The 22,702-nt window shown below is 41.6% G+C and overlaps 1 protein-coding gene across 4 annotated transcripts in view; it reads right to left on the bottom strand.

Moving 5' to 3' along the window:
- Positions 1-22,702, bottom strand: part of RGS6 (regulator of G protein signaling 6) — a 247,461-nt gene that overhangs the window by 104,548 nt on the left and 120,211 nt on the right. For all 4 annotated transcript variants that reach the window (XM_058027327.1, XM_058027328.1, XM_058027326.1 and 1 more), the window contains one exon: positions 1,111-1,210. In XM_058027327.1, the coding sequence (XP_057883310.1) occupies positions 1,111-1,210 (100 nt within the window). The remainder of the gene's footprint in view (positions 1-1,110; positions 1,211-22,702) is intronic.

The following is a 22,702-nucleotide window of genomic DNA, read 5'->3' as shown; positions in this document are numbered from 1 at the left end:
CTGTTATTTTCCCATACTTTCAAATTCAGAGGCTTCATAAACTGTCCATGGGAGCTGCCTTCAAATCACCTGAAGGGAATGGTACCGAGCTTGCTCCCCTTGAAATATAAGAATTTCTATGGGCTTTGGAGAGAGGTTTTTTTTTTTTGTTATTTTATCTTCATCTTTTCACAATTCTCTGTGTTGTGAAAACCAGCCATTTCAAGACGATCCAATTGCGGTTGCTGTTCCAGAACTGGGAGCAGTTTCCATCATGCCAGAGAACTGCTGACCATGGTTTAAAAATCCTGTGAGGTCTCCTATTTCCTTTTGAGTAACAAGCAGTGGCTTGGTGACTAGATTGATTACCTTTTTAAAGCTATGAATTTTAACCAGAATATCAGAAACCTCTTTTAGCTGAGTCAATCTTAAGACATCCAGTCTGTGTATTGCAGACTTGAGCTTATGGGAGTGAGTTTTCAAATCAGATAAATGGTTATTTTCTCCAGGAACCTTCAGGAGCACTACTACTGAGGCAGTGGAAACAGGTACCAGAAACCTAATTTACATCACCCTGAATAAACTCATCATCTATCAATGGCAGAGGTCTTCATTGCATTGGAAGATAGTCTCTCTGGAAATACATGGAGGGATGGTTTTGTACTCTGACTCCCCGTTTTGCACCATTCACACTTTTGTACACAGAGCTTTAACAAAGCAGCACACATGCATAAAAGGTATTTCACATTCCTCTACCTGCGATCAAAGCCCAGTAAGAGTATTTGGCTATGAGCAAGGAAACAACTTCAATTTTCTTTCCTGACCTCTTAGCTAAGATTGTCCGACCCCTGTCACAGAGAATAATTCTGACTGGTGATACTTTGATACATAACATTTTTTAATAACTCACCCCAAAGAAATAGAAATGCTTGTTTACTAAAACAGAACTAAGGAATCTTTGTTCAGGTGTAAGGAATCTTACTTCAGCCTGTAACAGAACAACATATAGAAAAATCAAGCAGAGGGGTGCTTTTTTTGCTCACATCTCTTCTTTTTTGTGGCTTCAGTATGTTTGTTTAGAGCCAGCAAGTACCAGCTCACATTCTCTTCTCCACCAGTTGCAGCTCTTACCAGTGACCACGCTGGGGATTTTGGACAGAAAGCTCTTGACAGTGCGGATGGGAACTCCACCTGTTTTGTCATCTTGCATTCTTGTAACAATGTCTTCAATCTGCCAAAAGAAAGTAAATACTTTGTGGTTTATGTAAAATGGTGACTTTAACACTTATATACCATGAGTGCTTTGGAGCCCTGCTGGTAGAATGGATGTCAAATATACCACGTGTATTACTGCACAAACACAGAGGTTGAGACACTGCTACTTGCCCAAATTTAAACCCTGAGATTAGAAAGCATGAGATAACATAGACTAGCTTCAAAGACTATGGTTGGATACTGACAATCCAACTGCAACTGTGATTTTTTGCTGACCAGGAGTGATAGAAAGGTGGTGTTTGCTCCACGGAAGAACTGGACTGCACTTCAACCAGTTTAAGGAGGTTATCATCCAGTCCACTTTCCCCTCTGCTCCCACATTGATTTGAATCTTCAATATTGTAACCTTGGGAGAGCTTTCTTTTTCCAAAGGGTCCCAGACAGTCACCATCCTTCTATGTCTTCAGAAGGGTCTAAGATGGAACAGCTGCAGGAGAACTTCCCCTGCCTCGTTTTTTTTTTTTTTTTTGGCTAAAATGCTAAATGTCCCATGGTCAGCACACAAAATAAGTAACCAAAAGTAAAACTATTATAGGGAAAAACTCAGTGGACTTTTAAAGCCAAGCTACCTTTCAGTTCACAGGCACACATATAATTTATCACATACAGAAAGATACACAATCATCTTCAAAAGCCATGGCAATCAGAGGATCCAATTACTGGGGGAAGGAGCTTAATTCTCCTCCTGCTAACCCTGAAATGGGAAGGGATTTTTCTTCCTTTTAAGGCTACTTGCCATGCATTTACTTGCAGGCAATGCTAGGGAGAACAAAAACCTGAACATAAGCACAGTGCAGAAATTCAGTATCTCCAAAAACTCCTTTCAAGTTAATAAGGTCTCAGAAGCCCAACAAAAATAACCCCAGAGCTGTTGTCTCTGTTAGCTCAAGCAGTCAACAGCACAGCCCCACCCTCTGTTGTTGACAGCTGGCTGAGAACAGCCAGACAGGGAGCACAGCCCTGATTTTACCAGAAGATTTCCTCCTTACAGATGCTACAAAACAGAACCACAGCAGAGGGGTTACATGGTGGGAGCATGGTCCCTCTCTCTCCTAAAGACAGCCCAGAGCTCAACATGCTCTCTTCATCTCTGGGAAGCCACTTCATTTACTTATGCAAGTGAGTTTTTTTTTCACAGATTTAACACCTACATTTCAAAACAAGTTTAATTTCAAGCCTTCCCGAGGTGGTAAGACAATTTCCCTGCCAACTTCAGGCACTGAATTTGATTCACTGTGTTTTTAACCTCAGGTTACCACTTAACTGAACTGTTCACACCTTGTTTATATATTACTTTTAATTTAACACGTCCTGAACAAATTCTCAGTGGGAATGAAATCACAAAGATGAAAATATCCTGACATTTTCAATATATTACATGAGCTTTGGGTACCTACACAGTTAATTTGTGACAGAATAATGATACTTTCCCCACAAATGAATCACCATGAAAATTAATACCACTTCTCCCTTTTGCCAGAGCCGTATGCAAAGCTGTTTGCTGATCAAAGCATTGGGCTTTTTTTTCAGTCTAAGGATACCTGGAGAGGTTAACTGCTCTGCTAAAGAGTGGACAAAAAGCATTTCATTTTGTTGAGAGGAGCCTGACAGCATCACTTGTTATTAACCCAGACCTACAAGGCTGCAGCACTCCAGGATCAGACCTGTGGGTGACAGGGCAGCTCAGCAACCCGCAAAGCATGGACACAACATCTCAGAATGGGCCAGGCCAAGAGGGACCACAGTGGCTCATCTGGCCCAACCTCCCTGCTCAAGCAGGGTCATCCTACAGCACACGGCACAGGATTGCATCCAGAATCTTGAATATCTCCAGTGGGGGAGACTCCGCAACCTCTCTGGACAACCTGTTCCAGTTCTCAGTCACCCACACACTAAAAGCACTTTTCTTCATGTTCAGGTGGAACTTTCTGTGCATCAGTTTCTTCCTTCTGCCTCTTATCCTATTGCTTGGCACCACTGAAAAGAACCTGACTCCATTCTGAGTTCATCCAGGAAGGTCAGCCAGACTGAACTGTTTCTGCAAGACAATGAAAATCCCTCTGTGTTACCAACCACATACTTCATCTGTATGTACTTGTAGCTGACATCAGAGAAAGATTTTACTATGCATATTAGGAGGAAACTGCTCTGAAATGTGCTATGAGTAGCCCGCATCTCCAGGAACACTTCAGGGCTTCAAGAATCATAAGAATAACATTTGGTAAAACTGTTTTTTCTCTTTTTCTATCTGAATTAAAAGTTCAGAATGAAAAATGAGCTAAAATAATTACCTCCATGCAGGAAAATAAACTTTTTACTCTTTTGCTCACTGTAAGCTAAAGGAACCCCAGCATGATGTATGTCATTAACACTACAAGAAATGTTCAATTTCAAACAAAATAAAACTTTAATTATCTTAAAAGAAAGATATATTGTTTTTACCTTAACTATTTCCCATTTCAATCAATCAAGCAGGCATTGGTGTCTCAATTGGGGTTATTAATTTCAGTTTCAGTTACAAATACCTTCTGCATTTTTAAATAAAAAAATAAACAAAGCTACCCTAGAGATAACTCCTTCCCAAAAGGCTCCTTCTTACTCTTGTCCTCTAGCTTGACTACACTAGTGGCACTTATTGCTCTCTTTATTTTAAATTGTTGGATGTTTCTTTTCTCCCTCCCTTTCTACTCAAATGCCACCCCTCTGTTCTCTCCCATCCTCTCATTTGATCCAGACATGAATACACACATCATCCTCCTACAGCCTGCCCAGAATTTTCAGTCTGCTACCCAAGAGCCCACAGGATTACAAGCCCCTGGCTGTACATACTCTTCCCATTCCAAACACACTTTTCTTGTGCTCTACAGCAAATTTCTGCCCTGCTCAAAGAGGACAGCATGGCATACTCAAAGAAACATTTGATGACATTTTTATCCTTTCTTAAAGGGTAATATATACTTATAATCAAGTATTAATTAAAATATTAAAAACCTGTATCTAGCAATGTTTCCAGGTTTTGTTCAGTTCTCTACAAAGAGAAGATCTGACCCTTTACACCAACCTTTGTTTTGCACCCACCTAATGCTTGCAGATATAATATCTGCAAGCCAGATCCACCCAGATCCAAATTCCTGCTGAGCTACGGAAATATTTCACAAAATAAGCGCTACAGTGACAAAGCAGAAAAAAAGTGATCATTAGAGCTTCAAGCATGGGGGAAAGCAGAGGGCACATGAAGTGTGAAGGTCACTTTCATCAAAGCTTTTAACAGAGTTACCTAGACACTGGAGTGCTAATGACTCTCCCTTCAGCTTCTGCATGTCATTAAATGCCCCTTAGGCTTCCCCGGCTGAAGACAGGGAATGAGAGTCCTTGGACAGCTCATTTCATCAGGCTAGGAGGCAGAAAAAAGTATAATAGAGCATTCCTCATTCACGTCTCCTAAATGAGCAAGCTTCAGTGAACTAATTTCTGCGCAACAAAAGTCATGGTAAGAACGAGCAATGCTTTTTGGTTTTTTCCCTATGCTGGGGGTCACTGCTATTTCAATCTAGTCTGATTTTGTAAAGGGAATTGTTATTCTTCCGTCCAAGTGGATTCTGGGTCAGTATCTCCACAAGAAAGGCAGAGAAATTCACGTATCTGCTGTCACTGTTAGCTACCCACTGTAATGTATGCCTAACAAACTAGATCTGCTTTTCCTCCTGACTGGTTGCTGACAAGTCTTCACCCTACTTTTATGCAGAATGTTTTTATTTCTCATTATCCCACTGTCAATGTATTGAAAAGGGCTTCTGGCTTCAGGACCACATTAGTGGAGACAAACTACTGCAGGTAGTTTATAAGAGTTACCAGCGTATCCTGTTACATAGAATATGATGAGAATTTAATGCATATATTGCTGGTACTCATTAGACCTTCTTTTCAACCATCAGCACTTTTGCTGGCCTAAGGGGGCGGAGGGCACAAAGTAGAAGACCTTGAATTTCTGTCAGAGCCAAGACGTCTATCACTGGAAGATGAGAAGTCCTTTTTCTGAGGCAGGACAGAAAAAAAGACTACATTTGTTGATGCATTAGAATAACTAAGTCATAATACAACAACTGTAACAGCTACAGCCTGGCAACCTTGGGTCAGTGTCACCCAACATCTCATTACCATTTTAAGAGGGAAAGCAACTCTCAACTTTGCAGTAGCTTTTCTTTCTCCCAGCACCAAGGTAAAGCAGGCATCCCTTCTGCTGGAAGTCAGCACACACAGCCTTGCTGAGCCCTGGTCAAGGCTGGCCTTGAAGGTGACACACTGAGGGAAGGTCAGGTTACACACGGAGAAGAAAAGCTGCCAGTTCCCACCTCCTGCAGCCCTACACACCCAGACACCACCAGTTCCACTAATGGAACGCCCTGGCTCAACTCAGTTGTGGCTGAGTGACACATAACGATGTCAGAGGCCCTCATGGTCCCATTTTTCATTTTATTTTGTGAGTTAGTGAGGAAAACAGTGCCCTTTTCATATTCTAGCATCTGAGTTAGATGTACATATTCCCTCAGACCCTGCAGGAAAGCTCCTGCTGCCTATTTCTGAATATTTCAGTATGTACCAGGTGCCTGTCTGATTACTCACAGCAGCTACCCTACCCCTGGGGCCTCCTGTCACCAGCTAACCTGTGGCTGGAAAGTCTCCAGGCATCACTCATCAGTGCCAACATTAAGTGCATAGGGTCAGAGAGAGAACTGTGCAGTTGCAAAGATCCTCTCTGGCCTGGCCAGTGACAGCTCTCATGCGTACTGGGGGAGCTGGATGCCACACGGGCAGAGGATCAGTCTGCTAGCAGCTAGCATGATGGCAATGATTACAAGCACATTTGATCTTTTCACTGGAATACAAGTTTAAAAGAGCCCGTTTCTCACAGTGCCAGCTCTTACTCCCAAAAGCACCTCTGACACTACTGATGTGCCTGTGCATTCTGCACCTGCTGACTCCTGCCACACAGCCCACGCATGCACAGACAAGGAAAGCTAATTTGACAAGGTGCCTGAAGCCAACTTGCTTCACTGGTCCAGACAATTTCACTCTGCTCAAAAAACGAGAAGAAAAACCTGAAAAAAAGGGCTATACAGCTCCCTTTGGCACCCTCAAGGGAGAAAGAACAACCTTGCCTCTGAGACAACGCTGGAAAGCGGCAGAGCAGCACTGATGGAGAATTGTGGTGTGGCCTTCAGCAATCAGCATCATCTGCTTCTGTCCAAGTCTCCTCTCCTGCGTAACAGAGATAATACTGAACTACACAGGGGTGCTGAGACTTAATTCAAAGCTGTCCAAGGGCTTGGGATGCCTCGAATAGCAGATGCCACACAACTACGAAAGGCATGCTCCCCATCTCTGACAACCTTCCACAGTCCCAGGAAAACCAAATGACAGCAGAGCACAGATGTGTCAGCTGACAAGGACATTTGGCTGCTTCCCACCTGAGCAATGTCCAGTGGCAGCTGAAGTCAGGCCACTTGTGGAACTTGTGCTGTTCCTGATGGAGTTCTCCCTGCTTTTTAAATTTCAGATAAAGGCAGAGTATACTACATATCTGTCGCAGACTTTTTTTCACAGAAATCCTTTCTTTCAGATTTCTGTGTCTTTTGAAAGGCTGGGGCCTCAGAAGAGAACATAAACAATTATTATCAGCTGCTGGGGAATGCAACAGGGGCACCTATTTTGATTGGTGATTGGTTCATGTTCCCATGTTTATAATTAAGGGCCAATCACAAGGAACAAGCTAGGGACAGAGTCCTTGGGCACAACTTTGTTGTGGATTCTTTTCTATCTATTCTTAGCTAGCCTAGCTGCTCTGCAAAACCTCTCTCTATATTCTAATTAGTATAGTCTTAATGTATTATATATAATATCTTAATAAATCAGCCTTCTGATTCAAGAAACAAGATTCACCATCTCTCTATCACCAGCTGCGACCCACTCAGGCACGGTAATACATATCTCCCTTAATTTTGAGTGTGTTTCAGGAAGTGTTAACTGTGATCTTCAGATGCTTATTGGATGGTGAAACAGAGCTAATAATGTCACCTTGAAAACAGTAACATGCCTTAGCACTTATATATCTCTACTGTCGATGGGAAGGTACCAGTGAAGAACAACCACCACATTTGTCATGATTAATTGTATGCTGCTGCTAATCCAGCTAGAGCTTCACAAAAGTGAGCATCTACTCACAAGTCATCACATGGAGGGACAGGTTTCACCATGTCAATTGGATTGTACAAAACAATCCCTAGGGAAAAACTGTGACACTTGCTCAGCTGCAGAGGTGCAGCATCAGAGTCTGGAAGGTGCCAGGCAGCAGTTTTTGATCAGACTGTGCCTCCCCTAACACAGCCTGCAGTGTCAGCTCTGCACAGCACCCCCAGCTCAGGCCTAGGCTGTGTTACAAGAAAACATAGTCATGGAAAATGAGAGCTGGAGCTATTCCCCTCAGGCACTAAATGCACAGTTGGAAAACAGGGTTTAATATTCAGCAGGAAAAAAAAGCATAGCAAATTAATTCAGCAAACAGAGATTCTCCAAATGAGCTGAACTAATGCAATTTTCTCCCTCCCCAAAAATCAAGCTTTTAGCCCATCAGTGTCAACAGTGAGAAGCAAAAGACATCAATGTGTCAGTGTTATGCAAACTCAATTTTTCATTAAAAACATTTTGACAGACAACTCCCGATGAGCTCACTTTCTACATGAGCTATAATTGCTTAGAAGAGGAAGCTATTTTGGCATGTTAGAAAGCTGTGTAAAAATAAAAAACTCTTGCTTATTGATTGTGCTACTGTAATTACACTTGCACATGCTTGGGCCTCTCTTCCACTATGCATCATAACAGAAATGTCTTGTGAACAGCGCTGCATTTTTTCCCCATGCTTTCTACATTTATGGCAAAGATGCCCCACATATGCACATAATCAGCTTTAGAGATCTCACACCACTGAAAGAACAACTGCTCTAATTAGAAACCTTCTAAGGGTAGCTCCAAAATAGACCAAATATTTACATTGGTAAATATTTGCTTTGTTCCATAAGCAGAAATGTTAAGCTTTTTAAAATAGTAAGAAAGTTTCATAAATGTCCAATGAAAAGACAATATGAATTTTAAATAAAACAGCAGTGGAAACGAAGTGGCCATACAATTGTGACAGAGGTGTAAAGAAAGTCACATTTAAAAAAAAAATACCACCTCTGCCACATATTATTTATTTAATAGATGTGGCTTTTGTGTAACTTAATGAACTATGCAAATCTATGCACAGAAAAACACATAAATGCAAAGATTATTTCAGCCAGGAAATTTGTAGGATGGAATAATCTACACACTGTTTTTCAGTGTGCCATCTGAATTGAAGGAATCACCACTTTGGGTGGAAAAAGGAAGAAGTTAGTTGCTGTGTCCTTTAAACAGTGCTGCTAAGGGAAGGCACTGGTGCTGGCACCATTCGGGCTGTTTCTATCTGCCAGCTACAGAACAGAACCTCCCAGACCATTTCTCACAGGTCACCAGTCACCTAGTACTAACTGCATCTGACCACACCACCCTCAGCAAGATCTGAATGCATAAACTTGAAGTGCTCTGCAATGACTACCTGCAGAAAGAAGACTGAATCAAAAGAAAGCAGCAGCATGGGCTGAAATATGAAGAAGTGAAGTTATAACAAGAAACCTAGAGCTTCTCTTCTGGAAACATATGCACCATAGCCCCCATATAACAAGAGGTGTTTGGGGGAGCATAGGAGGAGGTGCTTTCCTTTGATGTGGTTTATTGAAGTCACTGACTGCAGGGACTGACAGCATCGCTGCCTCGCTCCAGCCAGCGTCCCACGCACAAGCTTCCATGGAAACAGCAGAGATTTTCTCTTCTGTTGCATCACTGCCCTGAATGTAAAACTATGCAGGTCTCCAGACTGCTCATACAGTGACGAAGGAGGAGCAGAGCAGACGTGCCAGCACAGCCCTCGTGGGGCCCCTGCAGCAGGGCAGGATGCTGTAGGTGACCTGGCAGAGCCCTCCCAGCTGCTCCCACGCACACGGACGGGCCCCTTGTCCAACCCACTGCAGGCAGGGCACGGGGGGAAGCACATTAACCAAATCTCAGCAATGCCCAGAAGCAAATCTGTGACTCTGCTGCCATCCTAAATAACCCTGCACAAACCAACTTGAATTGACAAATTCCAGAAGCAAGTTTAGTTTCAACATCTTTGATTTTGCCAAGTCTTCTTTTGGGGATCAGCTCCCACACCCTGAATTTCACTTTGAGTTCTGGCCATCACTTAATCAATCATTCTCATACAGGACAAAACTATGTTGAACCTTGGGGGTTTTTCATTGTAAAACAATTGAGAAAGCTTCTGAAATATTAAATCTCCCAGCACCATTGGGTTGAGTATCCAATTTGTAACATGATTCAAGGACACTTATTCACGCCACTTTAGAAGCAGCACATAAGAAGCTTTCTTAGTATTACACTGTGATCTGTGCCTGACCTGGCATGAGAAAACAGCACCTCTCTCCCCATGTGATGCTGAACCGAAGATTCATAAACACAGTCCTCAAAGAGGAAGATCACTTTCCTCTGGAGCATGAAATACAGGGCACTTCCAGACAGAAGAATGCCAGTCAATGGTGGGTCACTGATCTGTTACCACTCAGGAACTTGCAGCCCCCCCAAATCCTGATAAAGTGAAAAGCTGGTGAGGACTGCACCCAGATCACTTCAAACCAGATCCACAACCCCAGGTGAACTCACATCCACACTTTCCAAAGCTGGGAATTGGACAATATTCTCAAGTCCCATCATCCTACTCAGGAGCTCTGGAATCCCAGAGTTGCCCACCTCCCATCCTGACTGCTTCAATGCAAGGCAGGGGAGGAAAGAACTATGCAGCCACCTTCTTCCAGCATCCCTGGCATGCGACAGTGAGCCTTTCAATGCAACAGGGTGCAAAAGGCCATCCCTGCCTCTGGCAAAAATTACTTCAAACAGCCCCGAGTAAAGGTGAAAAGACGAGTTGCTCCTCATGAGTGTTTTCTCCCTTTGCTACAAAATGCAGCAACTGTTACCTAACTGCTCTGAAGTATTTAATTAAATATATTATTTATTGAAATGAAATACAGATGCATAAATATTAAGCAGACAAGAAGTTAAGATGCAGTTGGTAGATGCTGAATCAGGGTTTTGGCATTGTTACTGTTTTCTTTAAATATCTGAATAATGATGAGCATTGCATCACCTCAAACACTCAGGGAAGGCTGTGTTGTTCTCTGGGTCACACTTTTTAAAAGTAAAATAGATTTTCTATGCCACTAACAAATCTTTAACAGGGAGCAAACTCTGCAGTTGAAGGGGGGAAAGATTATCTGCTGCATTCCTGACCTTATTCTGCATACAGGGGAAGAAAACAAAAAACCCAGTCCAATTTAAAGTGACTGTTTTCTACTTTAAATGGTATGGTCTAAATCTGCACTTTGATTTAGACCCCACAGCTGAAGGAAAAGACAGAAAGGTATTTGCAGTGAAAAGGAGGACACACGAATCATAAGACAAGACTCTTACACTGTGGACTTCTTGATTCAATCTGAGCTTCATCAAACCACTATCAACTGCAGGCAAAACAAGATGAAACTAAGTAGGACAAACTTGAGAATATTATTATTTAATAAAAAATGCAATGTACTACCATTTTGTGTTCTTTTTGCAAAGCATCATAAGGATGTTCCTAACTTCTCCCACAGTAGTGAAGATACTTGGAGCCATGCAGGAAGTAGTTTGTCAATTACTTCTGGTATGAGACATAAAAGTTGGGGTTTGTTGCTCCTTGCAGGGAAGCTGTAGCACTGGTACCAAATCTCTACCATTAACTTTCCCAATGAATCGATGAGGGAAACTATCCAGCATATCTCTTCTTTCTACTTTGACAGGTTTCTGTGGCTTACCTAAAATAAATTAGGCAGAAATATATACACTTGCTCACAAAACCAAACATTTTCCTTCAAAACAACAACAAAGTGGGGCTTCAGGAATATTTTTCTACCTTTTTTCTCAAACATTCCTCTGTGCATGTAATACTGTGACACATAATTCAGTGTGACAGGTCATTTCATGCATCATTTAATTCTTTGCACTGCAAAGTGCCCTTCCACAATAAAGATAAGCTTCATCCCTCCTGCCCCCAAATGCTGTGGACAATATAAAGCAGAGAAGTTCATAAACTACAGGAAAGACAAGAAATCCGATTCACAACAATCAAAAGGTTGTATTTGGTTTCTCTTCCTCTCCTTGTGATAATGTCACCTTGTGATTTCTAATATTGTTTTTACACATAAAAATAAATAAAAGAAAATACTCAGGAAAAAAAGGCAAAGACCAAGTAAAACCCAAGTAAAACCCAAGTTTCTACTCAGGATGAAAAGATACCACTACAAAAGATGATTTTTTTTTTTTTAATTTCAGAACAGAGGGAAATTAGAAGCTTTGAGAAGATTTGTCAGCGAGTGAAAGAATGTAGACTTAATTATTTGTGATACATCTAAATCCATCTATTTTCTTCACATTGCTTTTTAATACCTTTTAAATACATCTATTAAAAAAAATTGGTTTATGACCACAAAGTCCTGGAAACACCAAGGAAACACCTTGGTTTAGCCCACAAAGAGACAATGTTGAAGATTTTAGCACTATGTGACTTTCTGTACTAGCCCTGGGAAGGAGTTCCAAACAAAAAGCAGTTCCACTGCTGTCCACCCACACCATGGCTAAACACTGCAAAGTATGGATGCAATTCTCCTAGCGAGGTGATAACATTTGGGCAGTTAGCAATCATCAAATAAATGTTTTTCAAGTACTCTACTCTCTGATGTGTTAGTGAGCACTACTAAAATGAAAAATATTAGATAAAATTTAAAATCGGAGCAGTAATCAAAACAGATTGCATATTGTCTGACAAAGGTTATCTTCATTTGGCAATTCATTTATTCAAATATGCTAAATTATGCTGATGGGAAAGTTTGCATAACATAGGACTCAGAGAGGTTCTTTAACCGAGCCACTCAAGTGCTTTGGTCCTTGACTTTGATAGCAGCTATTGCTGGAATGAAAAACCCAAACCTCACAGATTGCTCAGGAGAATGCATACATTAAAAGTGCACATGATTCTCATAACATGATCACCAGTACAGGACTTGCTGACATTTTCATGCACTGAAACTATCATTTATTATGCCAAGACTGACTGGTCCTTTCCCTTTGGCAAAGAAAATGTTGCAAATCAATGTAGTAGTTATGAGCTCTGCCACAACAATTACAGTCTTCACCATGGATGAAGTTATTTACTTCAACGCCAATTTTATGATTTATTCAGTGGTTCCCTTGCTCTTAGCTCTGAACTTTTTAGTAATGATATTGCTAAGGACAAAAAAATTTCTAACACCTTAGAAAAAGAATAATTTTCCTTCTTAATATAAAAAGAGATACGAATTTCTCCTCCCCACTCCTAAAGTTTTCCTTCCAAATTCCTGCTAATAATAAATCAAAGAACACATTGCAGTAAACATGTGGCAGTTAATAAAAATGATGCCATATCTGTTTTTTTCTAATCTAAGCCTCAAACTGCTGTTTGATTCAACTCTGGCATTTAATGCAGCTAATGCACAAATGAGGTTCTGCTGTTTTAACCCCAATTTTACAATACTTGTCAAACATTTTCTGAAGACAATCATAGGTGTTCCAGCCCTACAGAACACTCGTGCACTTTTCTTGAGCAGAAATGGCTAAAAAATGAACCCTGCCAGAGACACTGACTTTAAAGACTTTTACCTCTTTACACCTAACCAGTATTTTTCCTAATTTGAGGGGAGGATGGGGAAGACCTACATGTGGACTGGAAGTCAGAAACTCTACAAAGAAAGGTATTGCTTACTTTTTGGTACTTTATGACAGAATCTTCTCTCCAGGGCACTGTGTAAGAGACAACTGAAGGCACAGCTCACGACACAGAATTGCCCAGCAAGAGCACAAGGCTCTCTGGCCCTCCTCTCCTGCCAGCAGACAACACAAAAGGCCATCTCTGGCCCTGTAATGCCAATTTGCTGTTTTATTCACTGGGAAAGGACAGGACAGAATAAAAAGGGCAGACACTGCATCCTGTGGCTACAGCTTGGTGGCTGTGCCAACACATGAACACAGCAAATGAGGGAGAGTGAGCTGCCCCCAGAATGTGAAACAGCTGCTCTTGCCCTTTTTTATATCACTGTCATATGATGTCTGTATCTACCCATGGGAGGATTTCCTTCCTTTCAAACAAAGAAAGCATTCACTCCAGAACATAAAGAGTAAATCTTTTGCACGACACACGTAAGTTTTCTCATGGATTTTGTGTTCAATTAGATCTCTTTTCATGGTGTGGAGGGAAAACATCTAGCACAGGTAATAACACCATAAACATGCTAAATTTTATTTTGCAGGAAGAACTGGTTCTACAACACAGTTTGGACTTTACCTTACTTCCCCAACCAATGGCTTCTGTACTAGTATACTTTGCTTGCAGAATATTGCTTGATAAAGAAAAAAATATTAAACACCTATACATCTCAGCTGCACAAGAGTGTTAGCCAGAATATCTTTTTCACTACATTTTTAATGTTAATGCTTGATGTCAAAAGATGGAATTGTTAAATACATAACTATATTACAAGACTTGATTTTTTTTTTAAATTGTGGAATGGCAGCTGAGAGACAGTTGTGGTATTTGGTTGTAGTTCTCATGGATTCAAACACTGAAACAGAGTAACATACTAAGAACAACACATAAACATGAATTTTGAGCACCTAGAATTACAATATAAATCACAGATCACATTAAAATTATTTACCTTCCCCATTACAGGATGGAATGAAAGTAATTTTACACACAGATGGGAAATACATTTAATGGTTTTCTAAATAAACAGGGATCATTGTTTTATGATGCTTAAATTGTTTTCCCATTCCAGCTTTTACAAAAACACTTAGGATCCTCAGAAATATCACTTTGACTTTTAGATACAGAGGAGTTACATGTCAGCATGCCTGATTTGTACCCCTATGCTGTTAAATCTTATTAGTGCCAACTCTGACACTAGTGTTTCATGGTAAATCATTAGCAAAAGCATTTAAGGGGGTTTCACTTTGCTATAAAAATATTCTTCCTACCTGTTAAGGTCACTGAAGTGTTGATTTATTCACTATTGAGGCAGATTCAAAGTCTACCTATTCTATAATTTCCTTTTTCTAAGGTATTATCTCCCAAGTTTTTACTCTGTTCAACTACAAAACAACAAAAGTAGCTCAGAAACAGGATTAAAAGATATCTAGCATGCTTTCCAGCAATTCATGTTTCAGTGCACTAACTTTTTGTAGCAATACAGCTACAGGTTGATCAAAAAAAGAACAGAAAATTACTATAATTATTGATAAGAACGAAACTTGCACAAAGAAATTTATTTAGTGCTTCCTCACTACAAAAAAATTACACATTTTTAACCATAAATTCTACCCTCAACTAAAACTATGTAGTTCTGCAGCAGTGGGTTGGGTTTCTGTATCTTTTTTTTCCCAACTCGCATAACGAGGAAAAAGACCAACAACAAAAGAACTCAAGAAACTTACTCCAGAATATTTTTTCCTGTATGTTCCTCCCTCCTTAGCAACCTGTTGTACCCCTTATCCAACCTGATTTGATCTTCCACCCAACTGCCAGATCCTGCCCCTAAGGACCCACTACCTCCCCCCTTCATTTGTGCAGCTGTCCAAGGACTTGAGGACATACAGCACTTAAGGGCTAAATGCTGCTTGCATTGAAATATCTTGATTATAGACTTCTGGGGCACTTTGTTCCTAACCTGCTAACAGAGAGCAGATGAAGATGTTTAAGCTACAACCTTTGTTTGATGAACATTTTTCATTTTGACCAGCTCCTGAAGCCAAAAAGTTACTATATTTTTCAGGTAGATTGAGTAATGAGCTTTTCAGTAAGTTTCAGTAACACTTCAGAGCAATTCAGTTACTTTCCTCTCTTGCCACTTTATTTCCACTACAAGCAGTTTCTTGCTCTGACATAATGTCACGTTTTTATTAAGATGGAAAGATGAAATGTGGATCCTTCTATTAATACATGAACCCTGCAACTTGCAAAAAGCCAAGAAGACTTATTTGAAGTAAAATACTCTAAGGACAGATGCCCATAATTCTCATGCTTGGCTGATGGGAAATATATGCATGTATGCACACATAGACTGTAAAAGAACCAAATTCCAAATATGAATGAGCATGAGTCAATTGAAATTTCTTTATTCAACCACAGCAGAATGCTGGGTCTATTCATGTTTTCACAAGAAAAACTAAATGCAAAGGGTATACCGTGGACTACTTCTCTTCACAATTTTTAATACAGAGGATTCTTTCAGAAGTGATGTTTTATGTTCCACATAAAGGAGACTAACTAGGAAAGTAAAGAAATCCTCTGAAATAAATAGTGTTGACAGATTTTTTTCACTACTTACTTTACCATAAGTCAAAGTGAGTGAGCAGGATTTGGTACTTAACGCCAACAACTTCATTTAAAAAAAAAAAAGCAACACTAATAAAAAATCAACAGGAATTAGACACTTATCCTCCACCTAAGATGTCTCACAGCACTAGCTGTCTGAAGCACAAAGGCAGGAAACACAAGACTTCATAAATCTGTTATTTAACCAGGGTGGCGAGGCAACAGAGTCCTTATACCTGGAGTCAGCTCAGCAAGACACAGCCCTGTGTTTCTCACCCACCAGTACGACATTCATAAGAAAACTAGTAACGGCTGAATAACTAGATAAAGAAGTTAAAAAAAAAAAAGAAAGAAAGAAAGATTCTCTGCGAGCCCTCTTCAGTTTTGTACCAATATCAAGCGGCCCCTATGAGTGCTAGGAAGTGTGCATGAAAAGGAACAAGCCCCGAGAGCCCGGGGATCAGCAGCTCCGGCTCCACGCGGCTCCGGCTCAGCGGTGCACAGGGGCTCTGTGGGAGCCCGTCCATAATTCATGGCTGAAGGCGAAGGGCTGCACGCTGCATGGTGATTTCCAAGCTGGCGTTCCTGAGTGTCCAAGGCTGTTAATGTGAGCACGGCCAGCAGGTATTTACTGGTGTCTTCCAGCACATAAACGAGCTGCTGGAAGGGGCTTGTGCTAGACTGCATCCCAGCCCTGAGCAGCTCTCCAAAATGCTTGCTGAGATGGGTTGGTTTCTACCAGAAATTCAACACAAATTGCCTCCATTCACATTCAGGAATCAAGTTCATAATCAGAGAGGTCTGACTGCTTTCTCACATTTAACACTCTTATCAGAATTAGGCATCTGACATATAGGCTACTGACAGGTTGTCAGGTAACTAATACTGCAAAATAAACAAAATAATCATAGATCTTTATTCTCTGCTCATAGTCCTTATTCAGACAAAATATTTGCCACCAAATTCCACATATCATTTGCCTGGTCACTTCTGCACCTATCTTGAATCCATGTAGTCAGTAACAGCCTTTTCAATATGATATCAACTTCAATATACCTGGATGCAAAGATTTGTGTCACTCAATCACTGCTTCTGAATTTCAGGTCACCCTGAGGGCTTAATGCTCATCTTCCAGGTATTAGCTGTTTCCCATTTTGTTTAGATTTCTGACCTTCCCACTACCCTGTTATTAGCAACAAGTGACTGTCACAAGCATTTTGCCTTTGCTTTCCAGATGTAGTAAGAGAGGAATTTGGATTCTCTTTCTTCAGAACATGCAGCTCCTCTTTGCTGGTTCTCGGGACTTCAGAGGAGGTTACTTCCCACCTTGGTGCCTCAGTGTCCGCATCTCCTTTGTCATCCTGCTCCCCACCACACACCTGTTCCTCTGGAAGTACAACAATCTGTCACTCACTAATCCCAAGCTTGGAGAGCTCTCTGGGAAGTACCAAACATGCTCAGGAGGGAGAGGGCTCCAAAAAATGCTGCTTATTCAGTCTTGCTCTCTATATTCGGTGCTTCCTCTGAAACTCACTGTTTGTCCAGCTTTTGAACCCACTGTCACACCCACATTTGGTGGGGATGGGAGATATCAGATACAATTACAGTTCTACAAAATTCTACAGTTACAGTTCTACAAAAACCAGTGGTTACATATTAGAGAGAGTTCATCCCTCATGTCAGTACCAGGGCTACGGGAATTCCTGGAGTGAGCACTGAACACGTATTTGCCCTCAGACAACACACACACACACAAGAGAGAGACCTTATATACAACCCAGTTATATGGGAACAACTGGTAAAACTTGCAGCCCTCTTGGAGAAGGAAACCTGAGAGAAGCTGTGTTTCTGTTACTCTGTTTTTCACCAGACTACCTAAGACACCTTTTCCTTTCTCAGCAGTCTACAGTGCGCCCAGTTTAAGACCAGCACCAGTTACATGCCTCCACCCCAGCTCAGGGATGTTTGTTCTTTCCTCTGCTTTAGAGCCCGCTGCCCTTGTCAAGGTTCCAACACATCTGGCTGTGAATCAGGACACAGGAAAAGCTCTGCTTGGTTGTAGTGCACAGAGTTGGAAGACAGCTGCTTATTAAACTTCGGGGTGCAGAGGAGGGCAAATTCTTGAACAGAAAGACAAACGGCCTGGAATTCATTATTTAAAATGCATTTGGTTACCTGTTGAGAAATTCACAGGAAGCTTTCCCGCAACTTCAGAAAACAGCAAAAGTTACAATATGAACAATACATGCTTCATACTTAATCACAAATGAAAAGGGAACTATTACCTTAATAGGTAAGTGCCACTGAGTACCTCTAAGTTAATGCTGGCTTAGCATTAAGGGAACTGTACCAGAGCCTTCAAACACTGCAGGAATCCATATTTGCAGTTTTACTCAGTATCTGCTGAAATACCCATTCACACAGCACAAACACAGGTATGTGCCCCACATTCACCATCACTTTTCACACCACCTTTTCATGTGGCAGATTTAAGAACAAGAGACACTAAATTTGTGACATCTCCAACAGCTCCTCCCTGTTATTAGAAATTATAACTGCTCAGTTACCATATAGTATCTTTCAGTGGTTCTAATTCTGAGAGGGTTTTCATGTTTATGGGAGTTTCAACAGGCATTGGGCCATGAAGTTTTTCTCCATAAAATACCATCACATATTTTAATTTGTTATTCCTTTATTATTAAATAATTCCTCTTGATGATAACAATCTCAGTTTTTCCATATATTTTTACATTCACAGTTCCAAGTATTTTCTGATCATTTTCATTGATAAGTTTGCATTTCATTAGGGTTTATGAGCATTTCTATGAAAGTGTAATAACTCATACCACTGAAGTTGTGACCATAGTTTGTTCACTCCTCACAGCACTGTTCCTACATATGTCAGTCTTAGGTATATAGAAAATTTCAGGTCACTTCTGCATCTATTTATTGAGAAAATACTGACAAAGTATTGAGTAGATATTTACAGTATGCTGAGTATTACCTAGCTGAAAAGATCAGTTTAAAGGCTCTGTGATGAGTAGGAGGGAGGAATACATTCATGCCAATCCACTGAAATAGACTGGTTGCCACTGCCAACAGCTATGCTTTGGCTGATAAAAGTCTTTGAGCAACAACAATTGCTGTATGCTCTGCACAAGGAAGTACAGAAATGAATTATCCACAAGTAGTATTATTCTCAATTGCTGTTGGGTTTTTCTTTACTACAGCCTTCCTCAGATCTCTTGTATTATTTAAAACTAATGATGTTTCAGCCATTCAAAAACGCTATGTGTAAAAATGCTGGTGCATTTGCTTCATCTGAATGATGCCAAAGGCAACTTCTGGCATGCCCCAGTTGCTGAGCTCAAAACAATTTTTTTAGTGATGTATGCATGAACAGGGGTTTGCTGCTATATGTCCTAAATGGAAATATCAAAAAAGTCTGTCTTTTTAGATTGAGACCTCTGGGAACTGAAAACTAAACTAGCGTAAAATATCCCTCTCTCACCTTCTCACCCTATCAGTGGATGTAGATATAGGCAGAGGTGAGCAGTGGGATGCTGGAAGAGACCTTGCATCACAAATTTGGGATAATGTATTTCAAAGCCTGCACCTGGCCTCCTATACTTGTATTCCTGTTCTTGTTGCTGTTGCTTTATCTGCTAATTCTTTATCGTAATTTCCTCCTGTGGAAAGCAAAATGAGAAATCTCTCTCGTTCCTGCAGTTTATTCAACCAACCAGCCTCAGCAGCTGAGGTCAAGTGGGAATAGAGCCCACAGCTCCTCTGCCAGCTCCCCCCATGCCCTGCTTTGCCCTCCACAGCCAATCCATGCGGCTGGGCAAGCAGCAGCTGGACTTGAGATGCTGTCTCTCAAAGCATGCTGCTGAGGGATCAATCTCATTTTCTTACACTGTCTTGGGTCAATCAAGTCTCTTAAAACCAGTAGCAGCCCTTCTACAAGCTTTAATTTTTCTCAATAAGGTTCTCAAGGAATTGTAGAAACACATGGCTTAGATGTTTTTCTCTTTTAAAACAGAAATTTAGGAAAAGTATGTTCTGTCTTGCCAGCTTTATCTGTCCGCACAATTTTTAAAATAACTTGTGACTGTGCATGTTAGAGGATGCTGTTTCTTACAAACTTTTAATGCCTGTATTAGACAAAATTGCATTTATGAATTAGGTCTTATCATCACCAAGGCATAAGCAAGCTATTAATATAACACTAACTGCTATTGCTATCAGCTCTGGGAGGCCAAAACTTAGTCCTGGGACATTTCTAATTGCAACTGACATGAACCTTTGATTTTTGCTCTAATTAACAGAATGAGCAGGGAACATCAGACTATATTTTGGAAGAGAAAAGCTGCCTTACAAACCTATTCCTTACCTGTCTGGCAACAGTTCAGTGTCCTTCACAGCTGGGTGAAGAGTTACAGAAGAGCAAACCCCAGGAAGATGGAGAGCCCCCCTGACTCAGACATAAACCAGGGAATTAAACCTATTGTTCGCTTCAAGTCACAGACAGCAATCAGACATGAACAGGAGAATCACTCGCTCATCTTCTCTTGGGTTTTAAAGGCGCTTCCCCAAAACAATTAAAATTGAATGCCCAAATATCACTCAAACAGGTAAAAGCTGGAGCAAGCCCTGAAGCCTTTCACTATCCCTGCCCTTTCCTTGCCTCAGCCAGCCTCAAGGAGGGGGAAAGGCCACCACCATTCCAGCAGCTCCCCGAGGCTGGCAGCTTTTTGCCAGTGAGCATTTCCAGCCTCTTCAAAAGAAAAGCATTCGTTTCTGGGTAAGGACAAGGTGGACCCCAGTTCTTACCACGAGCACACTGGGTCCCTGGGGACAGGCTGTGCCTCCCCAGTCCTGTTTGAACCTGCTGCATGCATTAATGCAGATGAATCAAGTTTGACTCACCATCCATGCATGTGGGACAGCTAATGAAAATGGATGCAGCTTCTTGCACAGACAAGGCACATAAAATGACTCTTGCACAGCCAGGCTAAGTATCTTTAATTAGCAACACACCTCCATTACTGGCTTTAAAAGGAAAATTCAATTTGCACGTAATTTGAAAGCTTTTTACAATCTTTAATTAGCAGCAACTATCTTAGCTAATAAAACTAAATACCTTTTGCACATGCTGTTACTTAAGAGGGCATGAGGTGCAGCTGCTCAGGCAATCAGCTTTTCACAGGAGCACTCTGGAGACAGCAACCGTGAGGAAACCTGGAGCCCTCCAAGGGGCCATGCTACCACTGCAGCAGCTTCTTGCAGGGTGCCTGGCCAAGCCTCTGCGCAGCTCTGCCCTCCACAGCTCCTTTGACAGGCTCTTCCAAGAAATGAAGAAATGGCATTTCTCCTGCAAAGACTGTCCCAGCTGAAAGAGGCAGGCTGCCCTGGCCATAGCACTGGGTGGCAAAGGCAAAGCTGTTGCATTGCCTTGCCCTGTCTCCATCCCACCATGCTGAGCAGCTGCTCAGTGCTTCCAAGCTCATGATTTTTTCCCTGAGCAAAGAGGAACACTTGCAGATAGCATGGGGTTGCTGCAGCAGTTTAGAATATCACTGCCCTCAGCTGTGTGTACGGGATTTGCAAATTCCCCCCAGAAAAGTCTGCAGAAGCAGATCAGACTGCAGATTGTATTCTTATGTCTTTGTGCAAACACCACTTCAGAATAGCTTTGATCTATTACACTGGGCTCTGAAGAGGTGCAGCTAAGGCTGAGACCACAAGCTCTTTCCAGTCTCTCGTGCAGAGAGTAACACCCAGAGTAATGTCACCCAAAGCCACTCTAGCAAGGTTCCCTTCAAGCTCAGGCTACGGCACAGGGAGGGTGTGAGATGTGCAGTGGACACTTGCAGACAGAATTTTTGTTTGCTCACCTTCTCCGCCTTCTCTAGATCCGACCTTGTTGTCGTCTTATTGCAAAAGTTCCATACCTCCTCAGTGATTTCTCACAGACATCTCCTCACAGCACTGACTGCTTCTTCTTCCCACTACAGACAACAAACTCCAACTCTTTTCACAGCACAACCCACAAAGTCCAACTCTCTCCTCACCCAGCTAAGCCACTCTTTTGTAGTGCTTGTCCTCTTATTGGACACAGCTGTGGCCTATTAAGGGCAGGCCTGCTCCTAATCTTTGGTGATTAGTACAGCTGCAAATCCTCAGGTGTGAGGCTACCTTCTGCACCATCTTTATTTTCTTACATTCTATCCCTCCACATGACCTCTAGCATGGCAGTGGTGTTTTACAGATAGATGGCTGTTCACCTGCTAAAACCCCTGCCTCTCCTCTCTTCCAGCTGTGATCCCTCTGCAGTCAGAGTGTGGCAGATGTGGCTGTCAGCATCCCTCATGGTGTGCAAGTGACTCTGGAAACACCAGCATCTAAGCAGTGAGGCACAGTAGTCAGGTAACTTTGGTTCCCAAGTGGCACAACCCACAAATTTAGTAACTTGAAAGCCTCAGAAGACTAGGTAGATTGAAGAAGAGCAAGTGTGTCTGCACTGTGGGACCCTTCGCTTATCTTCTCCCTCCAGAGAAAGCTGAGAGCAGACTCACAAAAACCAAACCATGGGCACATCTCTGGGATCTTCTTGTGTCACAGAGGGCACATCTATTCTGCGCAGTGATTGGAAAAACCCAAATGCCTTGTTGTTCTCAGTGTCTCAGCCTCCTTTAGAGCCTCCAGCCACCTGAACTTTGAGCAATTTTCTCAAGTACAAGTCTTTAACTGAGTAATACGTTCAGTTCATCAAAAAAAAAGCCTGTTTTAGCAAAAATCAAGTCTTTGCCATGGAACACCCATTTCAGAGGATTGCTCGTTTTCTTTAGCTGTGCATTTTGTGGGGAATGTATGAAC

The sequence above is a fragment of the Melospiza georgiana genome, chromosome 6 (assembly GCF_028018845.1).
Source record: "Melospiza georgiana isolate bMelGeo1 chromosome 6, bMelGeo1.pri, whole genome shotgun sequence".
Lineage (NCBI taxonomy): Eukaryota > Metazoa > Chordata > Aves > Passeriformes > Passerellidae > Melospiza > Melospiza georgiana.
This window is presented reverse-complemented; position numbering and strand designations above follow the sequence as displayed.